Below are 12894 nucleotides of genomic sequence, written 5' to 3'. Positions count from 1 at the left end.
TTCGAGAGCTCCTGGGTGTGTTGCATTGTGGAATCTCCCTGGTTCCACCCCTGGCAGTTCCACTTGAGAAATCTCAGCTAGCAGTGAGAGTCCCCACCAGAGAGCGGAGAGGCTTACGGACAGAATGTGTTTTATAGGAAGCTGTTTTTAAGGAGTGCTGTCTATCTGGGTAGGCTGCCAGGAGTACATGACTCTGTGCTGTTGTCTTCAACGTATGTTAATTGCCTGTTAAAGTGTGGCCCAAACGCAAAGTGCTTAATGATACCTTTAAAGCCCAACAGTGGGGGGGGGGGCACAGGCCCTCCAGAATCTGCTGTCAGGGTCAATTGGTGGGGGAAATCCCCAGACAGCAGAATAAAAGTCATTACTGCTGCATTGGCTTCTCTCAGATGGACGCAACAAAACTCACTTTCTGGAACTGATCCTATTGGTTTTCTAATTTTTTAAAAATCTGGCTGCTGTATATCAATGGCTGATGGTGGCTTTTCTTTCTCTCCCTCCCCCTTCCCCCCGCCCCCGTTTCCTGCTGGGGACATTCTCAGACATGACCGAGTTAAAGGTAGGTTAGCATCTGTGCCCTTGCACAATCGATGGTGTGGTGGATGCGTTTCCCATGGCAAGATCCCCCCCCCCGCTTTCCCTTGTAGGGTGTCTTCCTCGCAACTTCCTGAACGGGACAAACAAGCAAGAAACATGCAGTTTAGTAGAGATTATAAAAGCAAAGCAAAAACAAAAATATGCATATAATAGAACAGGATGTTTTTTTACAAAGCAATTACAGGTTTAAGAGCGTGAGGAGAAAAATGGTATTTTGAAAAAACCATTAAATCTTAATACCTTAATGCAGGTCTAATTTCAATGGCTTAAAACCTTTCCAAGGCTCAGTTTGAAAGAATCCAGATTAATGACTTAATAGGCATGGATTTAGTTTGGCTAAGAAGCCGTTTTAAACATTTCCCCGAGGGTTTGCCTTGGGAGAAGACCATCAGACATGTGGGTGTTCACTGGTGTGAGACTGGTGCCAACTTCCCTTTGCATTGGCCACCAAATCCTTTTAAAGGCCAAACCACAGCCTGATCCCCGACTTCTGGAAAACCCCTTTGTCATCCTTTGGATATGACTAATTCTTAATACCTGCCGGGGTGTTTGTACCCTCCCTGTGGGCACGGATGTGGTCAAGAAGCATCTGATAAGATCATGTGTGCTTTGCAAATTAGGTTTCAGAAAAACAACTGAAATTGGGCCTCATGAATAGAGCATGGAGGGCTCCAGGCAGGGCTGTCTACTGATCTGATTTCAGCACCCAGCAGTTCTTGTGTTAGCATTGCCTGGAGGCATGAGAAAGCAATTACATTCTAGCAAACCCTGAGAGAGGTTTTTGGATATCTAGTTGATGCCATACACCTGGCTTTTTAGATGGTTTAAAATGGGCAAAGCTCACCATGGCCACCATAAGACACTCCAAAGTAGTTTGTAGTTATCCCTGACCAAGAGAGCAAAAATCCCCTGTGAACCCTATTTGCAGTTCTGGAAATCACAATGAATGGTGCTGGGCTTACTGGTACTGGCAGTGGCCACCGGTTTAGCTGGCTGTAAAGGGGGGGTCCAAAATGGAAGAGGAGAGGGTCTGATAGTAGCTATTATCCACAGTGACAAAATGGAGCCTTTTTGTTCAGGGGCAGTGTACCTGTCCCATTTGCTTCCCTTAATGCTGTTAAGTTTTGTGTAGACCAACAGCCTGACACGAGCCACCTGATACTCATTCATGATGCCACGTTCTGTCCATGCAGCACGCCGACAGCGACGGAGAGCTCTTCCCAGCCGCCGAGTCCCTCTGTCCTTCCGGCAGCTCCTGCACTCTGGCCTCCAGCGTGGTGGAAGCTGAGCCGGGAGATTCTGACCCGGAGGAAGGGGAGGTGGAATTCTCTCTGCCGGAAGAGCCCGTTCCCACCAATTTGTCCATTACTGAGGAGATCCTGGAACTGCTCAGCCAGCGAGGCCTGGACAAGGAAACGGGGGCAAAGGGGACTTTCTTGGGACCAGCGAGCGTGGAGGGGGCCAGCCTGGGTGCACAGGTAACTGTGGAAGGGAAGAGGCAACAGGCAGCGGAGGTCGGGAGGGTCCAAGTCGGAAAGGTGAAGGGGCCCCCTGGGTCCTGTTCTAGGCTTTGGGAGCAGGTGCATAATTACAGTTGACGGGAGAAGCAATTGCTCCTTTCCTTTACAGCCTATGGAACTCATTGCTTCATGATCTTTTAATACAATGGTGGCTAGTGGTGGCTGGTAGCCCAGCCAGTCTAAGGTAACCATTTGGGGGCAGCAAAATATCCTGGTTCAGGTATGTTGAGGGCATTGGATTAGGGAGCCAAGGTTTAGCGGTGCTACAGGATAAGATGGCTATCCTAGACAAATCTGCAGCCTGCTCTTTCAGGGTTTGTGGAAGTAAAGACACAGCTTGTGTGGTGCGTGACCTAAACACCACCTGGGAGTTTTCTATATGGTTTACGTTGCATTTATTCTTGTGTTTATTTAGCCCTTTTTTTACCCCAGTTACAAAGAAACTGAAGCAGTTTACAAAACGGAAAAAAGGACTTCTAAAATAACTCGCATGTGTGGAATTCCCTGTAACTGCCTGGCATCACTTCAAACCATAGTTAGGGAACTCTGGTTGCCATGGCCACCTGTACATGGGCTTCTTCACTAACTACGGTTAGCTAGGAAACCTCCAGCTAGGACCTGAAACTCTGATTTGAAGTTGGCTTACTAACCACAGTTAATCTTTACGATGGTTTGATGCGACGTCTGAATTCAGACATCCAGGATTAATCCTGCCATGTGACCCAGTACAGCCTTTGTTGGGTTGCAAGGTGGGACGCCGGTGCAGTCTTTGCAAGGAAGGTGGGAAGAAAGAGCAAAGGCAATGACAGAAGCATCTGTTGAGGCAAACCAGTGTTGGCATAAGCCAGACTTGGTTCCACAAACCAACCATGGTTAAAATAAACACGGTTTCACGTTATGTCTGAAGTGAGCCTTTGTGTTCCTTGCCTTTGCATAGGATCAGCTGTTACAAAATGATGCCCTAGAAGAACTGGAGGAGGAGGAGGAAGAGGAACCGAACTTGCAGGAGGATGTACCCTTTGAGCCCACCCTTCCTTCCTCCCAGAGCAACTCCCTCCAGGAACAGCCCCCTCCCAAGCTTAGCCACTCCTTCACCAGTGACTCCTCAGAAGGAGAGGAGCAGCAGCGGGAAGAGGCCAGCAGCCCGTCTCCTCTTCACGTCCTGGAGGACTTGGCTGCAGAGGAAGTCTTCGGTAAGCAAGAAGATGCCAACGGTGTTGTCTGCTCTGAGCAGGAGGCAACGGATGGGGAGTGCCTGTCGGCGGGGGATGGAGATGGATCTTGCCAGTCAGCCTCCTGCCCTCAAAGCTCATTGGTGGGCTTGGACCAAGAGGAGGAGAGGATCCAGACGGAGGGTGGGGCCAAGCGGGAGTCATCACTGAGCAAGGACGATTGGCTGCTGATTGAGAAGATCAAGAGTTATTATGAGGGAGCAGAGGCACTGGCTAAGGTGCCCGGGCAGGGCAAGAAGGATTGCGCCCCTTCTGTGCCCGCCGGCATGGTGCGGGAGTCCATCCTTCGATTCAATAGCATCTTAAGGCAAAATGATGCCCAGGATGGGGGAATGGGCAGGGCCAAGTCCAGAAAGCCCTGCCCACCCCCCAGCACCTCCAGCCACGATCATTCCAGCAGAAGCCGGAGCCAGTCCTGTAGCACCCAATTGCCTTCCTGCCAGGAGGGGCGGGGCCAGCTGGCCACAAGCCCGGAACGTTCCAAGAGGGAGCGGAGCCAGTCTGATGGCACCCAATCAACAGGTGGACCTGAGCTCTCCCGTAGCGGAGAGGCCCGTTTGTTGCATACCTGCTGTAAGAATTCTGAGAAGGGGTGGTGCTCGTCCCTGGACATCCAATCAAATGCCATCCGAAGCAATTCTGGCCAGGAAAGGAACCACCAGGGGTCCACATGTGGGTGTGGCCTAGAGGAGGAGGTGGAGCCTGTAGAGCCTGAGTTCAAGTCCTGCGCAGAGATACGGAGGGCTTGGCAGGAGAAAGAACTGAGCATCCTGGGCACCCCAAAGAAAAGTGCCAAAATGGGCGGTAGGGAATTGTATTGCCCCGCAGAGACTCTGTTGTATGCAGAACCCTTGTGCATTGTGGAGGATTCCGACTTGGAGAGCTCCCCGTCCGTTCCAAACAGAAAACCAGAGCGTGAAGCTCCCTGTGGAGCTACAGAGAGAAGGCCTGCAGTGTCTGCAGTTCCTGATGGCTCTTCCAGCTACCTCCCATCGTTGGACCTCTATGAGAACAGTGGGGACCCGTGTCTCCTGGAGAACTCGGAACGGATCATCAGCAAAGTCCACGCCTTGGCTAAGATGTACAGCGAGAAGATTAACAGGTTGAAAGCTCAAAGGGGGCTGGAGAAGCCAAGGGCACGGCCCTGGGCCTCCCCAAGGAGGGCTGCTGGCAGGAGCCTAGTCGGGGTGCAAGACGGCGGGCGGCCAGGAGGCAGCATCCCCCACTGTAAGTAAACCTGTGTGCTTGATACAGATGTGTCTGTCGGAGCTCTTCTGTCCTGCCTGTCCCCCTCCCGCCTTTCTGGGACAGCATATGTTGTGTCCCATTGCAATTCAAGGCCAGGCTGTGTGTATTGCTGTGAGGCTAAAATGAAATTCCATGGCTCAAGTTAACAGCCATCCCCTGCTTGCCATTTGTGCTTCCCGGCAAGGCTTGTGCCAAAGAGAAGGAGGGAAAGAGCAACCGCCTGCATTCCTTCTGGCCCGTGTTGTTGTCCCCCTTTGCCCAGGGCAAGAGAAGCGGGGAGGGAATGCAGAGCCTCTCTCCTGGTGGGGAAACATCAGGCAGGCTTTCTCCCCTGGGAGGGAGCCAGCATGAGCTTATATCTGGTTTCCTGCTCTCAGGGGTTTGAGAAACTGCCTGTGTTTGCAGTAAGTGACATCTCTGCCTGTTTTTTCCCCAAGGGTCAGTCCGCTAGCTTTGCTACGTCTCAAGGCTGGCTGCGCAAATATTCACTTACATTTTAAAAAGGAGTCTTCAGGGGCTCAGAGTTTGAATGACAGGGAGGGAGGGAGGGAGGGAGGGAGGGAAGGAAGGAAGGAACTTTTAAAAGGGGGAGATTAAACTGTGACCTGGCAAAATGTTGTTCTACATGCTGGGCTGACTTGCCTGTCTCAATTGCCCCCACCTTATTTCAGTGCTTCTTGGTATTTATGTATGTATGATTTCGACACCATCACTCCCAGCCTCCCGAAAGTGTGCTTAGTCTCCTGGAGCTGAGCACCAAGCAGAGAACGAAGTCCCCCACTTGCATGTGGGAATCCCCTCTTAGTGATGGTAGCCACAGGGCAGCTTGGGCCTGGAAGAACGCCTGCGTGCCTGTGTTGCCAGGTAGCATCAGAAGATAGCTCCGTTCCCAGGATGGGAGATGCATCCCTCGACAGGTGCCAAGGCGCCAGGCCCGGCTGAAATCAGTGTAACTGGTTGGCTAACCCAGTTAAGCATCACATGTCCTCATTAGAGCAAGACAGTAATTAAGATGCAGGGTCTAAACAAGGGGCAGGCAGGGATATGAGTGGGCGAAGCTGGAGTGAGAGATTGGAGGAATCGCACAAGTGCCAAACCCTGGAAATATTCTTTGCAGCTGTTCAGCAAGTCCTTGTCCAGGCAAAATCATGTTTGTCTCTTGGTCATAGATCCACAGGAGTTAGCCGTGTTAGTCTGTAGTTGCAAAACAGTAAAATGTCCTGTAGCACCTTTAAGACTAACCAACTTTATTGTAGCGTAAGCTTTCGAAAACCACAGCTTTCTTCATCAGATGCAACCGTCAGGTTGCATCTGATGAAGAGAGCTGTGGTTCTCGAAAGCTTATGCTACAGTAAAGTTGCATCTGAGGAAGAGCGCTGTGGTTCTTGAAAGCTTATGCTACAGTAAAGTTGCATCTGACGAAGAGAGCTGTGGTTCTCGAAAGCTTATGCTACAATAAAGTTGGTTAGTCTTAAAGGTGCTACTGGACTCTTTACTATTTTGTCTCTTGGGAGAGTCTTGGCCCAGGGTCCCTGCAAAGGCCTTCACCTGCTGTGCCCATAGAATCAGAAGCAGCCCCACTGCGAGGCAAGTCAATTAGCTGAATTTTGAGTGGCACGGGAGGGAGGAAGCGAGCGAGGGGGGATAATCATTCCATTGCAAGTCACAGTGAATTGGGCCCGGGAGTTAATTTCCCAGAGTGGGACTTGCAATGTATGCCTGAATGCACTGACCTGTGTAGGACATGAGGAAAGCATAACAGATAGCTAGGCCCCGAGTCAGGTGGCCAGAGAGCAGTTGTTAGTCTGCGTTAGACGTTTTTTCTGGGGTCAGTTGTCTATGTCCAGAGGGCATCTCTTGATTTAGCGTATAACCTATACCCTGCTCTCCCGCTGGGTGGTTCCCTTGAAGGTCCATGCCAGGTTCAGCAGCTGAACCTTTATCCTCAGCAAGGTGCCAGGAGATATATATCCATCACCCTCTCCAAGGCCAATCATAGCATCTTTAAATGTAGACTGACAAAACCGTGCAGGCCGGAAGAGTTAACCATGCTGATCCCAACGGGGTCTGGCACTGCTGCTAACATGTGGAGAGAAGATCCAATAAAAAAAAAATCCTAGTATTTCAGTTATTTATTTATTTATGTCATTTATAGCCTGCCTTTCTCACTGAGACTCAAGGCAGATTACAGAGTGTGAGATTTGTACAGTCTATATCAAGGACATTCTCATTAACAATGCCGTAGGGTAAATAAACGCAAGTTTACAAAGATAACATTAGCAAGAATCTGATACAGAGCTGAAGAAATGCTGAAACAGAACATAAGCAATTCTAGGGCTGACACTGGACAACATGAAGCATGGGTAGCTCATAGGAGCACATATTTAAAGCAACAGATAATGTGTAAGGCAACTTAGTGGTGAAGTTTGTGGTCTCGAACTCATTAGTGAAGCATCTGAGACCCCCTCCCTACAATACAGCCCTCCTATCTGAGTAAAAAGCCTTTTTGAGTAATTGGGTTTTGCATCATTTCCAGAAAGCCAGGAGGGTGGGGGCTCTCCTAACCTGAGTAGGGAGCTAGACAGATGCCAGAGTCACCCCATTGACAGTCTTTGTAAAAATCCTTTTATTTGTCAAGAAAGAAAACTCTTCTTGCTACAGCTTCCTCCCCGCTGCTTTTCACAGTCTGTTCCAACATGTAGGAGGAGATGGCTTTGAATCCAACAGGGAACAGGGCCTGCTGGGTGGAAAGGGAGGGGACCCGCGTGGACTGCTGGGACAGAGGGGGCATGCCGGTTGCCTCCACCCTCTGCTGACCTCCCCCCCCATGCAGCTGTGTCAGAAACATCTGCAAAACAAATCCTGTTGCGTTCTTTCCCCATCTCTTCAACTTTACGACTTGACTTTCCCAACGGAGCCTGTGATCCTTTAGGGGGCGAGAACAGAAAAGGTTCTGATGTGTCAAAAAAGCAAAGCAAACTTTCCTGAGGGTGCCCTGACCGTCGCCCTGGAGAACAACAGATGACAAACTGAGCCCTGTTTGGACGTCACCCCCCCCCCCCCGCCGTAGTACTCCCTCCTTTGTACTCTGAAATGCTTGCCTGGCCTTGCATTGCTTTCTCCCCTCCATGTTGTTAAGTGTAAGGCTGCTCAATGGTAAAGGAAATGCTATCTGCACATGCTCAGAGGCAGTCTGCCTTATCCCTGGACCCCCTGGTGCTGAAGAAAGGTACAAAACTGAGTGCCTAGAATCTGGGAATGATCCTATCTCATGAGATTCCCTGCAAGTTGGGCTCGTTCTCAGAATTTAGGCTTTTGCCCATGCTGAGAAGGAGGACTTTGACATAGGCGAGATTGGCTAGTGACCACTGGGGATTTGCTGCTGTCCTTTGCAGTGTGTAGCCTGGCATGCTTACTTGAGACATCTAGACTCTTTTCCTTGTAAACGCAGAGCGTCTCAAAACTCCTGGCAGTCTGAATTGCAGAAGCTGTGGGTGGAGTGGGGGAAAGTGGTAGATAGATTGCTCAGACATGTGGCAAGGGATATGGGGTTAGAATGGATGGCTTTTGGATGGATTCAGTCCCTTTGGGTCCATGGCCTCGGGGCCAGAAGAAGGCCAGGCTGGGAGGGACATGTTCAAGTGATATCAGACAGGGAGCATCCAACAGAGGGAATCTTGTCTTGAGCAATTAAAGAATTTTAGGTGACTAACTGTCTACATTTTACTCGATTAACTGATTAAAGCAACGTGGATGGCTTTTACGACCGGGGTTCTTTTGTTAGTTATTGAAGACTAGGTTACAATTGGATCAACAAAGGTTCACCACACATGGTTTTAATGAAATACCATCTGATTTCTTTCCCCTTTTCCCTTCCTTGTGAAAGTATTTCATCACAACCAAAATAACTTCAAAACAATAAGTCAGAGCGCTCTAAACTCACTACCCCGCCAGCTGAAAAAGGCCCTAGATGATTAATCCACTAAAGCTTTAATTGCTTAGTCTACTGATGAAACAGATTAAACATCGAGATTTTTCTTTCCAAGGAAGACGCTGGGGTTTTCATGCTTCCGCTTGCCTCTCTCTCTCTCTCCCCCTCCCTCCACAGGTGAGCCACGAATCTACGGCCACGTCCTCATCCATGAATCTCTCCAGCATGTGATTGGTGTCCAAGAGAATATTCCGCTTGTGGCTGCCACCCGGGGAACTGTGGTCGATCTGCATAGCGAGAGGCCCCACCCGCTCCATTCTCCAGATCTCTTGGCTCCATTGAGGCAGGCGTTGCAGGACCCCGATTCCCACGCATGGTGCCTTCCCTCAAATGCTTTGCCGCACGTTGGCTGTGTGGAGATTCCCACAACGGATGAATCCAGAGGATGCCCAGGAGCACATTCCCCTTCTCCTGCATGCAACCTGGAACCTGGGGTCCCAGCAGGCCCCACCAAAGAGGACTCTGATGTGGGGGGTGGTACTCCTCCATACCCCACATCCCCAGGCCAGGCAACACTCGGATTTGCAAATGTGGAGGTCTTTGCAGATACATCAGAGCCAGTCAAAGAGAAGAGGGAGACTGAACAGCCATTTTGGGCTCCCGTGATCCTTTCGGGGGTCTCCGTGGAAACCGGGAAGCCCAGCGTTTCCCTAGCACAGCAGAGCCGCAGCAACCTGAAGGTAGAAGATCCTACTGTCTTTTCTGGCCCTGCAGAGGAGCTGGAGCCCACATTATCTGATTCCTCAACTGTATGCACGGGAGGGCAAAACTCGCCACAGAGGCAGGAATTGGGTCATTCCCTCCTGGGTGCTGAGGCCAGGCAAGCATCCCAAATTGTTTTGGAGGAAAGGGAACCCAGCCCTTCCCCGGAGATGGCTGAGCACAAAGGGGATGGACAGATGTTGGATATGAGCAAGGAACCCTGCAGAACAGAGTCAGGGACCTGCTCCCAAGAAACCCCGAATCCCACCCTAGTCCCAGAGGCTTCCAAAGTCACAATTCCCCTACCGCTTCCCTCCTCTGGAATTGTGGAGGCCTCATTGCCTAGTAACCTCTTGCGCCTGTTACCTCCCAAAGTGGGAACACCCATCCGGGAGTCCCCTCCCCCAAGTCGTGGTGATTCTCAGGCTGTGCTGGAGTCTCCAGTCTCTCGCCAAGAGCAGCCTCCCTCCACACCTCTTCCAAAGCTGCTCCCCCCTTCCCCGGTCCGTGGATGCCTCTCCTCCAGCGCCGCTGCCATCTCCAGGTACATTGCCGCTTCCTGCATTAGTCAGAGCTTGGCCAGGAAAAATGGTGCCCCTCAGCATGAAGAGTTGCAAACATCCCCTTGCCGGCCTCCCCCTTCCAGCTGGGCCCTGACGAGACCCCCAGCAAACCCTTTGGCTCTGCTCCCTAAAGGAGCCCCCAAAGCCCCAGGGGGCTTGGGCAAAGCAGAGGCCGTGTTGCCACGAGACACGTCTCCCCGCTGCTTCACCCCCGGGCCTTTGTCTCCTTCTCGCCAAAGGGCCTGGTCGGCAGCAGTCCCGGCCTTTGAACACCGTACCCTGTTCTGTTCTGCCTCGGAGCCCAACTCCCGAGTCCAGTCGCCCTCCCCCATGAAGTCCAGGGTCTGCTCCCCGCCTCCAGCCGGGACTCAGGCATGCACTTTCACCCCTCTGTGCGCCCATCCTGCTGGACAGCCGCCTACCCACATTGTGTCCCCGGTGCCACAAACATTGAGCCCTGCTCCAGGGCCAACCGTTTTACCTCAGTGTGGCTGGAGGCCTCGAGGGAATAGCCTACCCAGCAGCGGGCTGACCGAGAGCCCAGCTGCAAATGGGGACCAGGCGTCTTCATGGTGTGCTGTGGGGCCAACCTCTAACCACCTTAGTCCACCAACGGGGGCTCACCTCAGTTCTCATGAACTTGGCACCATCAAGTGGCCAAATGTGCTGGGTCTGCGTTCCAAGTATGTGAGCGCCGAACGTAGGCCAAGCCTCCAACAGAGGGAACTTGAGGGGGAAGGATGTCCCAAATTGGACCCCCCTGTAACCACAGACGTGGCTCGATGTGCAGAGAAGAGCCACCAAAGGGCCTGCTATTCCACTACAGTCAACATCCAGATTGGTGGCAGTGGTAGGATAGCCTCTTTTAGCAATGCCCAGGTCAGCCTGACCCATCCACTTCTGGGCACGCCGGAGCAGCCAAGTATCAGGAAGGTCAACGGCAATGCCTTGGAGACGCCACAGAAAACGTGAACTTGAGGCAGCGATGGCTCCAAAGAGCAGCTGGATCTCCTTCCAGTTCTGGGACCAAACCTAACACTGCACTCGAGGAAGGCTGGAAGTCAGCACGGTTGGGGCAGGGGGGCGATCACAGGAGATGAAGGATGCGGGATTGTCCAGGTTGGCACTTGGCAGGAGCTCCGCTTCAAGATGGAGGCAGCAGAGCGAGAGAGAGACAATTTGTTTCTAGTATGCCCTGGGAGAGGCCATTTCTCCCTCTGGCCCCACCCAAACCTGACCTTTCTCGGCATCGTTCTCCAATGGCAATGGTAGTTAGTAGACCAGGCGCCTACTGGTTGAAGGGAGTCTTGACTTGTTCTGGGGGAGGGCAGGGCAGGGGGAGGGGGAGGGCTAATAAGGGAAGCAGGCGCACAATCAGGAAAACATTTTAAAAATTTTTTCCTTCCAATGTTCACATTCCTTTTAGGAGAAAGAATTGCAGAAATTGAAAGTCTCTTTGTGAAAAAAAATATGTTTGCAAACATGCAGCTTCAGAGGGAGACTTTAAGAGATGAAGCAGACAGAACAGGCATGCCCCAAAGTAATTTTTTTTTAAAGACTTGAGAAATTTTTCTGTCCAGAATCGCAAACTATCTTCCATAAGAGTCCCGAACATTCTGCATGTCAGGACAGAAGAAGAAAACCCCGCCCACCTAGTGAGCTTGATTCAAAATGGTTATACTCTGTACGTGCTCAGAGTCTCCCTCATTATTTCAAGGATAAGCGTGTGACTTCATGGATAACTATACTCTGCCACCTTTCTCTCCTGGGCATGAGACCCTTCCTTCAAGTCAAGTATGACAACAGAATCCCAGCTGGCTGTAGACAACCTCTTGCCAAGTGGTAACTTGCCCCAGTTTATATGTAACCAGTAAGTAGGCTGGTTGTCTGAATACACCTGCTGAGTAATGTTGCTCTAGCTGGTCAGAAGTCAAGGGAGAGGTAAGATTCTTCAGACAACCAGGTTACAAAAAGATTATGGTCTCCCTGCAAAAAAGTTTCTGTTTGGTCTCTGGTCATCGAGCCAGTGAGAGAGTCGATAGCCAAAGGGCTTCCAAGATGATGCAGAAGGTGAGGCCTTTTTTGTTTACAGAGAAGATGACTCAAGGAAGGGGGGACCGCATAGAGGCTGATAAAATTATGCGCGGGGAGGAGAAAGCGGATAAAGAGAACTTTTTCTCCCTCCCAATAGGCCACTCAGAGCGGCAAAGGGAAGTCCTTCATTTCAAGAGTGATTGACTTGTGGAATTCATCGCCAAAGGATACAGTCAGGGTTTTTTTTCAGGGGGAACGGAGTTCCGGCACCTCTTAAAAATGGTCACCTGGCCGGTGGCCCCGCCCCCTGATCGCCAGACAGAGGGGAGTTGAGATTGCCCTCCGTGCTGCTCAGCTGCGCGGAGGGCAATCTCAGCTCCCCTCTGTCAGGAGATCAGGGGGCGGGGCCACCGGCCAGGTGACCATTTTCTCCTAGGGCAACCCACTGAGTTCCACCACCTCTTTTCCCAGAAAAAAAGCCCTGGATACAGTGATGGCAATTAGTTGGTTTTGAGAGGGGATTCGTCGTGTTTGTGGAGAAGTTCGTCAGTGGCTATTGGCTGCAATGACTAAAAGGGGTCTCCACATTCAGAGGCAGACATCCTCCAGTGCTGGGGGTCTCTGGACTTCATGCGCTGTATGGCAGCCTTCCAGGAGCATCAGGGCCCTTTCCACACTACTCACCATCATCCGGAACGCTGCGCAACGTTGCGAAAAAAATGCGGAAGATAGCGTCTTCTCGTGACATGCAAAACTTGCGCGAGAAGACGCTATCTTCCGCGGGTTTTTCGCGACGTCATGCAGCATTCCGGATGAAGGTGCGTAGTGTGGAAACGGCCCTGGTTAGCCGTTGTAGAAAAAGGGACGCTGGACTAGGTGGCCCATTGGCTGGATCCCACATGGGATCCATCCAATCTCATATTCACATGTAGTAGCTAGAATTTTTGACTGGACTGGGAAGACCTGGGTTCAGATCCTGTGCCCTACGCTGAAATTCCCTGGAAGAA

The 12894-nt window shown here is 51.3% G+C and overlaps 1 protein-coding gene across 1 annotated transcript in view; it reads left to right on the top strand.

Annotated features, from left to right (window-relative positions):
* Positions 1-11213, top strand: part of PLEKHG2 (pleckstrin homology and RhoGEF domain containing G2) — a 30087-nt gene extending 18874 nt beyond the window's left edge. Inside the window, exons 14-17 of the mRNA XM_055000109.1 lie at positions 543-559; positions 1791-2075; positions 3055-4576; positions 8706-11213. Of these exons, the coding sequence (XP_054856084.1) occupies positions 543-559; positions 1791-2075; positions 3055-4576; positions 8706-10825 (3944 nt within the window). The 3' untranslated portion in view covers positions 10826-11213. The remainder of the gene's footprint in view (positions 1-542; positions 560-1790; positions 2076-3054; positions 4577-8705) is intronic.
* Positions 11214-12894: the final 1681 nt, after the last annotated feature.

This window comes from Eublepharis macularius, chromosome 15, assembly GCF_028583425.1.
Source record: "Eublepharis macularius isolate TG4126 chromosome 15, MPM_Emac_v1.0, whole genome shotgun sequence".
NCBI lineage: Eukaryota > Metazoa > Chordata > Lepidosauria > Squamata > Eublepharidae > Eublepharis > Eublepharis macularius.
Note: the sequence above shows the minus strand (reverse complement) of the source record. Positions and strands in the feature narration are given on the sequence as shown.